This window comes from Ranitomeya variabilis, chromosome 1 (genome assembly GCF_051348905.1).
Source record: "Ranitomeya variabilis isolate aRanVar5 chromosome 1, aRanVar5.hap1, whole genome shotgun sequence".
Taxonomy (NCBI): Eukaryota; Metazoa; Chordata; class Amphibia; order Anura; family Dendrobatidae; genus Ranitomeya; species Ranitomeya variabilis.
The window spans coordinates 130,539,951-130,556,006 of NC_135232.1; the positions used below are offsets into that span (position 1 = coordinate 130,539,951).

The window sequence follows — 16,056 nt, forward strand, 5'->3', positions numbered from 1 at the left end:
CACTTATATGTCACTTGGATGTCTATCATGGTTAATATGTCACTTTCAGTAATTTTAATTACTTATATGCCATTAATTTTATTAATGACATTAAAATTAAATGGCTTATTTGTGGTGGTTTTTAGGCATAGAAGGTATTGGTTTTATTGGTGGCTGGGTTTTTAGTTTTTTCTCCCTCCTTTTTTTCTTCGTTTTTTACTTTTTCTTCTTTTTCCACCAGGGTATGGTAGTTTTTGGTTAGTGCTGGATATCGGCCCCTGCATTCTTTTTCTTTTAAGGATTTACTCTCGTCCTTTATAATCGGTGTGTCCTTCAAAATCGGCAAGTGCGCATGCTCGGGATCACGGCATCCGGGACTTCCAGACGGGCCCTTTTGGTCCGCACGTGATCGCCGTCGCTATGCGACGGTGGGTGGCGTGCGCTCCATGGGCGCTGCAGGAAGAGCCTTGTTGGTTGTCGTGACGCCCACGCATGCGCCGTATTGTTGCCGATATACTTCCTTGTCATCTCCTTCCCTCGTGTCTATTGGATAGTTTTCCCTATTTATAGCAACACAAGCGGTACCTTAGCCACGCCTCCTGATGAAGATCGGCGAAACGCGCGTTGAGGCGGCAGGCTTGGACCTCAGGTTGTTCACCGCATATAGGTAACATTCCCCCTATTTAGCACTTTCTATATTTTCATTTCAATTAGCAACATGCACTTTAAACTCTTGACCCTCCCCTACCTGGCACGCTTTGCACTTTGCAAGTAATTATAGATTTTATCTGTGTAGATACTATGGTGGGGATTCCAACAATGGAACCTTGTGGCTCGCTTTAGTGCAGCTGATTCACATTTTGAGCACTATATAATATTGCACTTAATTACACTCTTGTTATTTTGTTACTTGCTTAAATATATAGTGCTGTGCAAGTATATTGATCTCATATTATGGGGTCAATGTCAATTTTCATGCGGTCCACCTGTTATTGTCCTTTTGTCCTGCTTGGTTAGTGTTTACTCTGCTTTGGATTTTAATTAATAAATATTTTGGAATATACTCCTTTGGGTCTCTGCAATTATTGAGTTGTGCTATAGCATCAACTTGCTGCAGATGGTGTCACTGTGCATCGGTCAACTATACAATGCACTTTGCACAAGGAGAAGCTGTATGGGAGAGTGATGCGAAAGAAGCCGATTCTGCAAGCATGCCACAAACAGAGCCAGCTGAGGTAAGCAAAAGCACATTTGGAGAAGCCAATTTCTTTTTGGAAGAAGGTCCTGTGGACTGATGAAACCAAGATTGAGTTGTTTGGTCATTCAAAAAGGCGTTAAACATGGCTGCAAAAAAACACAGCATTCCAAGAAAACACTTGCTACCCACAGTAAAATTTGGTGGAGGTTCCATCATGCTTTGGGGCTGTGTGGCCAATGCCGGCACCGGGAATCTTGTTAAAGTTGAGGGACGCATGGATTCCTCTCAGTATCAGCAGATTCTTGACAATAATGTCTATGAATCAGTGACAAAGTTGAAGTTACGCAGGGGATGGATCTTTCATCAAGACAATGATCCAAAACACCGCTCTAAATCTACTCAGGCATTCATGCAGAGGAACAATTACACTGTTCTGGAATGGCCATCCCAGTCCCCAGACCTGAATATCATTGAACATCTGTGGGATCATTTGAAGAGAGCTGTCCATGCTCGGCGACCATCAGACTTAACTGAACTGGAATTGTTTTGCAAAGAGGAATGGTCAAAAATACCTTCATCCAGGATCCAGGAACTCATTAAAAGCTACAGGAAGCGACTAGAGGCTGTTATTTTTGCAAAAGGAGGATCTACTAAACATTAATGTCACTTTTCTGGTGAGGTGCCCATACTTATGCACCTGTCAAATTTTGTTTGAATGCAGATTGCACATTTTCTGTTAGTACAATACACCTAATTTCAAGGCAGAAACATTACTGTGTCCAACAGTTATTAGACACATGAAACTGAAATAGCTGTTGTAAAAAAAACAATTTTTATACAACATTAAGCTTAAGATTAATGGGGTGCCCAAACTTTTTCATATAACTGTATATCGTATACGTCTTATATGTAGCATTATATGTAGTATATGTAACATATGTATATCGTATAGGTCGTATATGTAGCATTATATGTAGTATATGTAACATATGTATATAGTATAGGTCGTATATGTAGCATTATATGTAGTATATCTAACATATGTACAGTATATAGTATAGGTCGTATATGTAGCATTATATGTAGTATATGTAACATATGTATATCTTATAGGTCGTATATGTAGCATTATATGTAGTATATATAACATATGTATATCGTATACGTCGTATATGTAGCATTATATGTAGTATATGTAACATGTATATAGTATAGGTCGTATATGTAGCATTATATGTAGTATATGTAACATATGTATATAGTATATGTAACATATGTATATCGTATAGGTCGTATATGTAGCATTATATGTAGTATATGTAACATATGTATATAGTATAGGTCGTATATGTAGCATTATATGTAGTATATGTAACATGTATATTGTATAGGTCGTATATGTAGCATTATATGTAGTATATGTAACATATGTATATAGTATATGTAACATATGTATATCGTATAGGTCGTATATGTAGCATTATATGTAGTATTTTCCTTACCAGTGCCATATGCTGTTGAAATGGCTGATGGATACCCTCCCATTCCCTGTCCAGGTAAAGTCGGTGTTGCTACAGGAACCACTGGAGTAGCCAGTGACTGAGCGGATTGCGAGTTATTTATTCTTTGATTCTATTAAAAGAAAAAAAAAATCACAAGGAAAAAAAACATCAAAATGCATTGTAGCTTTGTAAAGTGCATTACATTTTTTGTCAGAGAAGAAAAAAACACTCCAACATGATACAAATTAATCATTTAGCATGTGACTCCCATGAACTCTCCCAACCCTATCATTTACAATCTTTCAAGAGACCCATTGTCGCTATGGTAACCCATTACATCAGCTTCTCCTAGGCAATTGAACTTGCCACCAGTAAAGATTGCTTTATTGTGGGCTGAAAACAGACCATGTGGAAAATTGATGAAATATGCATACTGTACTATCATTGTTTCTTTATCATTCAAATGCAGGAATGTCATTAAAATTACCAGCAGCCAGGCTTAGCCATCATTCACCTTGGAATTGCTGGGCGCAGCAGTTACTATAACGGCCAGCAGATGGCAGTAAAGCTCCTAGATTTACTAATCGAATTTCATAAAGACGATTGGTACTAAAGTGCCCATATAAATCCCAATATTACATGTGCTGGGTCAGAGGATGAAGCTGCCATGTTAAGATTTGTTTTGTTTTTTTTTATTCTATAATGAAATAAAAAAACGTTTCTTCTCCATATTTTAAAATGTTACAGCACAAATGAGCACATCACAGCCTTTCAAAAAATCTTTAGCCACTTACCAAAAGCAGATCGACATCCTCAGACTGAGAGCGAGGGAAAGGAGTATTAATTAACAATTAGCAGCTGTCCATTATTAATAAAGATTAAAAACAAATGATAAAGTACAATATTTCATGTTGCAGTACAACTCGCAGCTGTTATCTGACACAAAGCATGTATTATTTTTGAAGCGGTTTCATGAATGTGCTCAAATTTTTGGTATCCCCCTTCTTCCCTCTCAGTGGCATCTGGATGCCAAAGTGTGAGCCGCTGGGGTCATTTCCGTAATCCCCACAGGGATCTTATTCTTAAAGGGACAAGAAATAAATCAAGTGCTGACATTTTACTGTAGCGGCAATAGTCTAATTGGTTATGGGGACAGGTCTATTTATGTAATTGGCTGCAAGTGATATTATTATAGATTCTATCTCTCTATTATCCATCCGTCTATTTATATATTATCTATATCTATCTATTTGTCTATCTAGCTGTTTATCTATCTATCTCTATTATCTGTCTGTCTATTATCTAACTATTATCTATCTATCTATTATCTATCGCCTATCTATTATCTATTTATCTATCTATCTATCTATCTATCTATCTATCTATCTATCTATCTTTCTTTCTATCTATCTATCTATCTATTATCTATCTATTATCTACCTCTCTATCTATCTATCTATCTATCTATCTATCTATCTATCTATCTATCTATCTATCTATCTATCTCTCTATCTATCTCTCTATCTATTATCTATCTATCTATTATCTATCACCTATTATCTATCTATCTATCTATTATCTATCACCTATCTAATTATCTATCTATCTACCATTTCTGCTATCCCACTGTTACTTCTTATTGCATCAAAATGCTATCATGTCAAATGTATATATGAGTTTTAGGGCTCGCTAACACTGGTGAGTAGCCAGCGTATAAACATGGTGAAGCTGGCTTTTCTTATCCCTTTTTCCTTCCTATATAACTCGCTCCAATGTTATACTACCGTTTTTTTCTCGAGCTGAGTCGGCATGAGAAAAAAAATCACTGCATGCTGTGATTAGCATAGTATATTGGACGACGTGCACTATTGGTATATGCCTATTGGTATATGCAAAACATCAGACTGCACTGAGGTGTCATCCGAGTGCAGTCCAATATACAGCGACTCACACAATGGGGAAGATGGAGAAGTTAAGTTCTCCATCTTCTCTGCACCTGTGATCTGATTCTCGCATGCGATGCAATCTGTCATAGTATAGGGTGCAAATCCAATTTAGGCCTCAACCAGGCCACAGAATGGCCAAATGTCAAAACTCGAGAGGGGTCGTAAAATGATACCCACTAAAATATGAAATCATATATTTTATGAATCTAGAACCCCGAAGTATAATAAAGTATTACCACGGAGGGCATTGTATTCTTGCTGCCAGGTGGAATAAGAACTCGGAGGTCGGGTTTGCGATTGTTCATCCCCAGGTTCATCGGCGGTGGTGATTTTGTTTGCATATTTTTATTTAAGTTACCAGGTGAGACCAGCAGACCTGGCGAGTTACGATGATTGCCATACCCATTACCTGTGTGAAGAGAGCACAACAGAAAAATCATGCACGTTACTATTACATAGCATATATGTATATGGTGCACGCAGCATGGAGGACAATACAGCATGAGGCACAAGCATGCTCTTCAGTGCAGCAGACACATTCTTACACCTCATTCAGACATCTGTTTTTTCGATATGTAATCTACCCTTTTTTTCAGACTTTTGTTGGACTGAGTAAACTGCAACAAAAAATATGTAGAAATATCAATTTCTAATCTGATTTGGCCACTTGGGATCAAACTCACTTGAATTGGTCCAATATGAAAAAAAAGCGGCTAGCATGTGGATGTTATCCGTGTATCATCTAAGTGCTATCCTTTTTTACTGATTAATTTCTAGAAGAACCTTGGGATTGTTTTTTGTTTGTTTTTTTTTGCACACAAGAAAATCGTATAGCACACTGATGGTAGAAAACAGAAACAAGGACCAAAAATGAATAAAAAAGTCGCAACTAGCCAACTGATGGGGCTAGATCCACTAAGCAAAGGAAGAATTGGCACTCACGATCTCATCAAGACAGGAGCGCTTCTGGTGGAGACGCACTGGACAACAGCCGCTTCGCACTGGTATGCGGTGTACCCTTACAAGAGCATACCAGTGCAAAACGGCTGGCGTCCAGTGCGTCTCCACCAGAAGCTCTTCTGCCTCTGTCTGTATGTGAAAAAACCCTAATAAAGGACATTTGATGGGATGGCGAGTGCCAATCCTTCCTTTGCTTAGTGGATCTGGACATTTAATCATTTATTTGTGTGATGTGGCACCCGTGTCCCTTGCATCGGCACGGTGTTGAAATCCCGGAATATTGTAGCTGTGTCAGTCACCTGTGTTCTCTCCCAGCACTTATGCACTGATGGGGCCCTTGGCTGTAATGTAGCATCACTGGTCTGTAATACATAGAAATCCTGTATTCTATAGTGTCACTTCATGGACAGACACATGGGCCCACACATAGCTCTTCTTTTGATTGTAGACAAGCAGTTTTGTATTTTGGGGGATTCATTGAAAATAATCAATATAAATGAAATTTCACTGAAGTTCGGTCACCCATGAGAGCCTTTTTATGGGGTATAAAAACCCCACACAGATATAGACAGCGATATAAAATGCAGAAAATATATTCCCGACTACACACATAAAACTGTAATTTGTTCCCCATTAAGTTCAATGATTTTCTTTCTTTTTTTGCCTTTGGCTATGGGCAGAAAATAACTATAGTGTTTTCTGTGTAGATAAAAAGAACAGAGGTGCTAAAATAATTTCACGTGCCTCATTATTTCCAGACGTTTTCATTTCTGCAAACCCCCTAATTTCGAGAACAAACCTTCTCTCGTCTCTTCTTTCTCATAACCCTGCAGTGCTAAATCAACACTTGATGAGAGATTGCTTCCTATTAGTTACCAGCTCCGCGTCTCTTTGATATGTCAACTTATTGAAACATATGTCTTGTTAATTGCATTTGCATGCCCGCGTTTGCTTTTACTTATTTTGTGCCAGGACGTCAATGATTTTACTGTTTCAGACAATTAGGCTTTTGGAAAGCTAGAAAATGATGTTGCATAGGGGTGGATTCTGTCTACAGGTGGTTTGTGTGTGTAATGGCCTCTTCTATCCTCCAGAAATCACTACCAGTCGTGCGGAATTAGCTTTCTGCCAATGACAATATCCATATTTTGTATCTGTTCTTTTTGGTCAGGAAGGGCACAGTAAATGTTTGCCAGTTTTTGTTTCAAGTTCAGCCTCGGAGGCCTATACTTAAACATTATGGTTTCCAGCCCCCAAATGAATATGTTTAAAAGATTGTGTGACATGAAGAATGTCAAATTCTCTGTTCCATCCATTGACATGGCAGCCCATCCTTTGAAATCTGGGATAACTACAAGCATGTGGTTGCATGAAAAATCAGTCGTTAAGCTTTATCCACGGAGAGTTGTACAAGAGTGTGGTCTGGTCTGGAACATGGGTTATAGGCAAGATTGCGGGTAACTTTGTAAGAAAACATGGAATCTTTTACTTGGAAGATGGCATAGAAATTATGAGAGCAGGCCCAAAGTCATGGTTTCCAACTTGACTTTTTACATGTCTCCTAGACAGCTTATTAAGATATCACAGTCAATATTTTTTACAGACACATTGGAAAACCATAATGAATCATTGACTATAAGTGACTAATGTCTGCAGCCTATAATACTGATCAGAAGACATCTGCCGCATTCTCTGTAAACTATAAAATGATGATAATTACAGACAAAATAATCTGTAAACATTTCTTCAACCTCAGAAAAGTCACAGACGCCTCATTTTTTTTTACAGACAGGTCAAAAAAGTGCCCTATATTTTTGGAGTGTCCTGGAATTTTTGGATCGTTGGCAACCCTACTCGAAGTCTCAATTTTAGCATCAAACTGCTCCTATTTCCAAGTTGGTTCTGACGCAGAGAATTTATCCCTCTCTGTATCTGCACATGATTTGTGCTATGACTGAAGGAGACTGACTGGCTCATCGAACTAGGTAAGCCAACCACCCCTTCTTGGTCACACCCAACGCAGAGACAGTGGGCTAGCGTAGTTATCGCACTGAGTCTGACAGTCATCCCCTTCAAGCACAATTAATATTTTAAACACATTTAAACCATGGTGACACAGCAGTTTACAAATATTCTCTTTATAGAGCTTCATTGGGTAACCCCTTTAATATCCCATCTGTATGCAGGAAAATATTAATTTCAATATCATTTCCCAACAATGAGTGTTGGAGCCCTATTCTTTGATATATATATAAAAGGGGTCCAACACTCATTGTTGAGTGATATATCCCCATATTGTAGTATGTAAATTGCTTAGTGGAAATCAACAGCTGTCATGAACTGGCAAGCTAGTATCGAAGAATGTTGGAAGGAGAATATAACCAGTGGTTATCATATGGAGATCTACCACTCAAGTATGGTTTGCACAATTAACTATTTATATAATTACCTGAAATTGTCTGTTCCACGAATCCCACAATCCACCCCGCCGCACCGGAAGTACGCCGACCGCCATATTGCAATACCAAAGTGATGGGTATTCCAATATGGCACCCGCTGGTGGTACCATGCCCTTGCACAGTACCACCAGCGGGTCATCGCCGGACCCCCCGCTGCTGGGACTCCCCCACCTCAAGAACCCCATGCTGCAAGGACCCCTCCCCTCTGCTGGGATCCAGGCCACCACTGGGATCCCAACCACCGCTGACCACTCTCCCGATAGCATCGGGCCTCCTTCTGGTCTAACATAAATCTCCAATTTGTGATCACCAGGGGTTATCAGGTCATACCATACTGATGACGAAGCCATAGGATAACTCATCAAAATGGAATTTGGGGGGGTCTAACATCAATCAGCTGTTATAAAATCAGGCGTTGGCCTGGTGTAGACATATGGAACAGAACTCCATTGCACAGTTCCATTCAATCTTAGCGGTGGCTTTCAGATACTACAAAACCGCTCCTATGAACAGAATTAAAAGAATATACAACCTGTCACTTATAACCGCAGTGGGGGGTGCCATGTGTCACACCTCCCAAGGTCATCAGTACAGTGTGACTGGACAGCCCCTTTCAGAAGTGCTGGTCGGAGATCCTAGGAGGAGTCTAGCTATTTATTACTAAGAGCAAATTTTTTTGTGACCAAAGATCCTTATATTTAAAAAAGCCATGCCTAATGCAAGTTGACTCGGTGGGGCCCATCTGAAATGCACATGCCCCAACAACAATCCCACCCTCTCCCAAACTATCCCCATTGAGGTTAATATTGAATTATAGAATAAAATGATATATAACGTTTTAACTTCCATTCTCAACGTTGAAATATTCTGACTTTAATTATAAAGTTTTTGCATTTTTTTTTCTTTTGATATACTGTCATCCATCATCCTAAGAATTTCCTTTGCTCTTTAAGGCTAATAAAGTGATTTTGACAGCCAGTTAACTTTTTTTTTATCACTTTTATTCATTTTTCACTATTTAAAGAATGTTGCTAATGAATAAGAATTACATAGGTGTATGCAGTGTATATATATATATATATATATATATATATATATATATATATATATATACATACCAAATTGAAAAAAGAAGGTAGCACTCCAAATCCAAAGGCTTGAGAAAGGCTCAGCGAGCCGAAACGTCGCACAGAGATGTGGGTTTGAATAAACCATGCACTTTTTCACTTGAAAAGGATTTGGAGTGCTGCCTTCTATTTTTCAATTTGGTATGTATTTTGGGTAGATGAAGTGGACCATTCTACTTAGGAGGCCAGGCACCCGCCGGTGAGCATTGTGCTGTTCCATTTTTTTCCTATATATATATATATATATATATATATATATATATATATATATATACCCCTCTCTCTATATATATATATCTAAAGTGGGTGCGGAAAGTATTCAGACCCCTTTAAATTTTTCACTCTTTGTTTCATTGCAGCCATTTGGTAAATTCAAAAAAAGTTCATTTTTTTCTCATTAATGTACACTCTGCACCCCAACTTGACTGAAAAAAACAGAAATTTAAAAATGGCGGCAATGGAACAAACAGTGAAAAATTTAAAGTGGTCTGAATACTTTCCGTACCCACTGTATGTATGTGTATATATATATATATATATATATATATATATATATATATATATATATATATATATATATATATATATATATATATATATATATTACACAAGATTTCTCTCGCGTATCACCCCTACTCTGAAACTCTCTACCACAACACATCAGACTCTCACCTACCATCGAAACCTTCAAAAAGAACCTGAAGACCCACCTCTTCCGACAAGCCTACAACCTGCAGTAACCACCGATCGACCAAACCGCTGCACGACCAGCTCTATCCTCGCCTACTGTATTCTCACCCATCCCTTGTAGATTGTGAGCCCTCGCGGGCAGGGTCCTCTCTCCTCCTGTACCAGTTATGACTTGTATTGTTCAAGATTATTGTACTTGTTTTTATTATGTATACCCCTCCTCACATGTAAAGCGCCATGGAATAAATGGGGCTATAACAATAAATAATAATAATAATAATAATAATATCAGAAACAAAGGGTTAAAGGAGAACACTTCATTTGAATTTGAAAGACAGATACAAAAAGAAAAAAGAAGCCGAAACATGAGTTTAAAAAAAAACAAAAAACAAAAGACAAATACTAAAATGTATGGTTTAAACCTGCTCTAAGCCTATACTTTACAATTACATTCCGTCTGGAAAATGATCAAATTAAATGGGGCTCTATGTGCTGTGTCACATTCCACTACCCACTTGAAAGTGCAAAAATTATATGTCATAAATGAATGGATTTCCTGACTATACAGTATGCGAAAATGGAAAACAGATGGATTGCAGAGTGAGTGCATTATACTTTTGGCTATGGTTTGAATGAAATTCATAGTTATGTGCACAAGAGAAACATTCTGAACACACATTTAGTAAACCAAGACCAAAATTACAGCAATATTAAAGATTTTTTCTTAACACAATGTAACTTGTGATTGTGCTATATTGCGAGAAGGCTGAAAGACTTGGCATTATTAGCCTTTTCACACGTCACGTGTATTTTATTAATACGGTGTCTCCAATGGTCTCTAATCAGTTGCAATATTTTCTCTAAAATAACCACATAATGATACAACTGTTGAAATTATTCAGAATATATGTCAGTATAAACTGTGGAAATGATCTAGGTATAGCCATTTACAATAATAATCTATTTGCTACAGATACATTTACATTTGACAACAGCTATTTTTTTTTACTGGCTGCTACATAAACATAAGTGCTCCAAAAAAATAAGTGCTCATAGACTCGTACACTTCCCCCAGCATGATGGGGCCGAGGGAGTGAACCCCTACCAGATCATTCCATGCCTAGGACAACAGCACAAGAAATAGACCAGATTTACAGTTTAATGCCATTCTCAAGGTATTTACTGTATATTTGGCAAGAGAGAAGTGTAAGGAAAGTCTTACATGTATTCTCCAGCCACGCCTTGGTGAACCTGGAATCTAACTGTTTTCATCATGTGATTTTTAGGTCCACTATTCTGGAATGATTAAGAGGAACCTGTCGCCCCCCAGAAATTCTATTTTCTTGCAGATATAGGGGTAATCTGTAGGTAATTAGGGTTTAAATGAAGTTAAACCTTTCTTGTAATCACTCCACAGCACAATGATAGGCAGCCCACTCTACAGCATGAGTGTGCAGAGCAGACTGTCAGTCAAAGTGAAGGGGGAGTGCAACAGCGTGGTCATTGGGTCATTGTGGATATATAGATAGTGACCGACATGAGAGAAACAGAACGGCACTGATGTATGTTTAAATAGTTTTTGGGGTTTATTCCATTATAGCTTCAGAACATTGTGTATAATTGACGCGTTTCGACTCAACCAAAGCCTTTTTCAAATATGATCTTGTCTGTAAAAGTCTTTGGCTGGGCCAAAACAGGTCATTTAGACATGATCGTCTGAAGATATAATGGAATAAACCCCCAAAACTGTTTCAACATACGTGAGTGCCGTTCTGTTTCACTCTCTCTTCATATACAAGTGGGACACAATCCCTTTTCACGGCAATGCTATTCTCGGAGTGCCAACTGGAAGTATATGTGGTGGGTCACTGTGTTGTGGGACGTGACTGTAAGATCCCCTTGCACCATCCAGAAGACTGGAAGTGAGTGGCTGCAGGGAGAATCTACCTTTATTTTCTCCCTGTAGCCACACTTCCAATAAATCAGCCATGATTTAAATGCTATTTTCCTACCGGCAAATTACCACTATATCTACAAGTAAATAGCGTTTCTGGAGATGACAAATTTCCTTTATATATTGATTTTTATGTTTTCCACTGTCATCAATGGATCAAATTTCATTTTTTTTCATACAAAGCTTCAAAGATGCAGGGTAGCTATGGCCACTTCTAGGGAAGCCTTACTATGCTCAGTTACACACTAAACTTAATAATTATACGTGGCAAGTTCCAGACTACGAAGCCCTACAGACATAACAGCATCACCATAGTGGTTGAATTAATAAAACCTCTGTACAGGGTGGACATTTACATTCAACATCTGTAATGGCGGCATAGCATAAGAGCAAGTACGATCTCCTAATAGTCAAAATAGCACATAAATACTGTGTAGTTCAGCTAATAGTTATCAGTCCAATGTATTCATAAAGGGAGAGCTTCCTGCCGTTTCCTACCTCCAACCACCCAACTCCGGAATGAGGAGGTTTGGGGTAAGTAGGTCATATGATGACCAGCTGTGGACAAGCAGGAACGCCACTTATATATTCTATAGTGCCAACCTCCGCTGTTAAGCAAGGTCAGAGATAGGGTTTAATAGTGGCTTTAGGGTCAGACAGGACCACCATAGCACTATTTTTGACATTGTATCCTATAATCTTTCCACTGTTGCTCCCTATCATAGCGATCCTAGATCACTTTTTGTAAGGATATTTTTTTTTAGGTGTTATCTAGTATCTCTATCTCCCACTCTGAATGGATAGAGCAATCTTTGATATTTGTGTATACGTCTTGTGATATATTTTTCTTATTCCCTAAAGTCGCTTTTTTAAGTGGATTTCTAATAAAATCCTGCTTTATTAATGATATATCGGTGAATCATTTTCTATATAGTATACACTGTTCAATAATTTTAATTATTCTGTGAAATACCCATTCTCAGTTGGCCATAGTCTGCTGTAATCTGGCGGCACGGAGGCAGAGGGCAACGCTCCTCACATGCATACAGTGGACTCATCACTAGGAGTCCAGTATATTCTCTGATTGCTCCTATTACACAAACACCATAGTATTTTTATGTGGCATTTTGGCTAATTCTAGGCTGGACTTTTCCCTATACTATACTGTCTTCACATTAAAAACATAGCCTGATGACAGAATCTCTTAAAATATTTTAAATAACAAAAATAAGGCTTCCTTAGGGGAAGCCGAGACACATTGATGTCGTACATATGGTGGAGCGATCCACACTGATTATGGTAAATATGCCAGTAACGTGAAGTTAAAATAGTTGTCCTTGGCGTTTATTCTCTTTGATGAAAGATATAAAACTAAACAAAAAAACAGCAAAAAAGTTTTTTCCTCTTGACAAAATATAATCTGTCCTTGAATATTAAGGAACAACGTGGAATAAACAAACTGAAAATATAACGGAAGGAAAGAAAAACACAACAAAAATGGGATTTTGCCACACATTCCTAATGAGGGACACACATGGAGATGCAAGAAAAATACATGTGACTTTACAAAAGGACTGAAATTCATCAAAGCCTTCTTACTGACTGATTTGGTCAGAATTTGGCACCATTTCTATCATGAGATGAGCTGAGAGCTATTTATAAAGTGTTCTTAAAAAATATGAACCTTGTGATTAGTTTCTAAGAAATCCGTCTATCTGTGACCCAGTCCCCACATATGACCTGGCTGCCAAATGATGATGACCTTGTGTTGTAAGATCAGTCTGAACGGAGGCGATGAATACAGGCACATATGTCTTTCAGGTTGCCAGGTTGTCAACTCAACAGTCTATGAAAAATAGGGTCATTAAGGGTCTATCTGTGTAAACTGTTTGCCCTATACTGCTTTCCACATGTTTTAATGATCTAATTTTCTAGTAAATATCTGGACAGACATGGTTGTGAAACAATACCTTCTTGTCATTTGTTTTCTTGTTTGTCCACAGAATATGTGACAACTAGTAAATAAGTGTGGGTCTGACCGCTGAGACACCGCTCACCGATCACCAGTGTGTGGGACCCCAGCCCCTGTTGGATTTCTACAAAACCTAAGTAACGCACTCAGCTATCTCTGAAGTAGAGTGATGATGCATTTGTGTGACTTATCTAGTAGCTATTACCTATCCTGAGAATAGATGACAACTTGCTATAACTGAAATACCTATTTAAAGAGAATCTGTCAACAGGTCTTGCCACCTAATCTGAGAACAGCGTGATGTAGAAACAGAGACTCTAATTCCAGTGATGTGTCACTTACTGGGATTACTCTGGATGAAGATACAACGAAACGTGCTTTGGGGCGGTGGGAACACTTCAAGCAGATGGTGTGATTTACATGTAAGTGTTATATTTTAGTCTAGACACTTTTCTGTTTTATATATGTTTGGAAAAGTTATACCCAATTGTACTGTTACATATAAGGAACTATGCTCTATCTACATTAACTTGCACCTATAGTCACCACCCGTAATTGTAAGTGTCCCGCTGCACATGTGCCTAGCATCCTCTGATTTATCATATATTTTTGTATTTATTTGTGTTTTAATTATTAAAGCCTATTTTAGGGGTATATACGCTCTTCAGGTTTTTTGTCCTACCTTTTTTGGCTTGGTATACTGTGCGAGTTATGCCCTGTATTTGGTTCTTTATATGGGTCCATTGATATTAATGCTATCCTGATAATAGATGACAACTTGCTATAATTAGAATACCAATTTAAAGAAAATCTGTCAACAGGTCTTGTCACCTAATCTGAGAGCAGCATGATGTAGAAACTGAGACCCTAATTCCAGTGTGTGTCACTTGCTGGGATGCTTGGTGTAGTTTTCAAAAAATCACTGTTTTATTGCAGGAGATTATCACTAAAGGACTATTAAATCTGCAGCCATGTAGCCCTTCATAGTCTTGAGTTCTGTATAACCCCGCCCCCTTCACTGATTGGCCCCTTTCTGCCTCTTCACAGCATACACAGAAAGCTGCCAATCAGTAGAGGGGGCGGGGTTATACAGAACGCAGCATTCAGAGAATTGGCGGATCTTCAGCCAATAAAACAGTGATTTTATCAAGTGTTACCTTGCTGAAATCATGATCTAAGCCTATTCATCATGCCGCTCTCAGATGAGGTATTAAAAACCCAGTGACAGATTCACTTTAAAGGTGGAAATTGAATTTAGAATGCCTAATGACAATAGACGAAATATGCCACGGGCTATGGAAGTGTCCTGGACGCTGGAAGCTATGCAATGTTAGTGGTTGTGTCTTACACACCCTATAGGGTGAGCACTATTACCTATTGATTCTCCTTTATTACTTGAATAAGACCCTATTGCGCTTGACAAGAGCTGTGGAATATCAGTGGTGACACATTTTTGTCATTTACTCCAAAGATTAATACTGGACGAATTCTTAAGAAATATAATGTTACTACATAAAATATAGATTTCATATACAGCAGTGATCAGCATTGATGATATGATGCAAAGTATCTCTGTTTCTATGATCTGCTAAAAAACAAAATATAAAAAAATATTATCCTTACATAGAATTGAAGGCTTGAGGGCATCCCAAAATCCCTATACAACATATTGCTGTTCTACAAAGTGGCTGTTTATTGAGTATTTATGCATTATATTAGTATATTGCCATTTATATTAGTACTAGATGGTAGCCTGATTCTTACGCTTCAGGTATTCTAGAATATGTATGTAGTTTATTTATGAAGTTTTCAGAATAATGCAATTGATACCCAGGATTCAGCCGGCCGGCCGCGACCAATTAGCGAAGTGTGGTTCAAATTCTGCGCCAATTCGCGGGCGGACTGTGCCTGTCGCTGATTGGTCACACCCGGCCACGAACAGTGAAGCCAGGGCCGGCTCCAGGTTTTTGAGGGCCCCGGGCAAAAAAAGCCTCAGTGGGCCCCCCTCTTTAACACATACCATGATTCATGGTGCACAGATACAGCAGAGAAATATAGCACAGCCAAGTAGCGTATAGCACAGCCCACGTAGTATATAGCATAGCCCACATAGTACATAGCACAGCCATGTAGTATATAACACAGCCCACGTAGCATATAACACAGCCCACATAGTATATAACACATCCACGTAGTATATTGCCCAGCCACGCAGTATATAGCACAGCCCACATAGTATATTGCCCAGCCACTTAATATATTGCCCAGC

General features: G+C 38.4%; 1 protein-coding gene across 20 annotated transcripts in view; it reads right to left on the reverse strand.

Moving 5' to 3' along the window:
• Nucleotides 1–16,056, reverse strand: part of MEF2C (myocyte enhancer factor 2C) — a 356,157-nt gene that overhangs the window by 20,482 nt on the left and 319,619 nt on the right. For 12 of the 20 annotated variants that reach the window (XM_077288784.1, XM_077288866.1, XM_077288806.1 and 9 more), the window contains 3 exons: nucleotides 4,862–5,034; nucleotides 3,474–3,497; nucleotides 2,680–2,809 (listed from right to left, as the gene is read on the reverse strand). In XM_077288784.1, the coding sequence (XP_077144899.1) occupies nucleotides 2,680–2,809; nucleotides 3,474–3,497; nucleotides 4,862–5,034 (327 nt within the window). The remainder of the gene's footprint in view (nucleotides 1–2,679; nucleotides 2,810–3,473; nucleotides 3,498–4,861; nucleotides 5,035–16,056) is intronic. The other 8 variants (XM_077288831.1, XM_077288814.1, XM_077288903.1 and 5 more) reach the window with 1 other exon arrangement.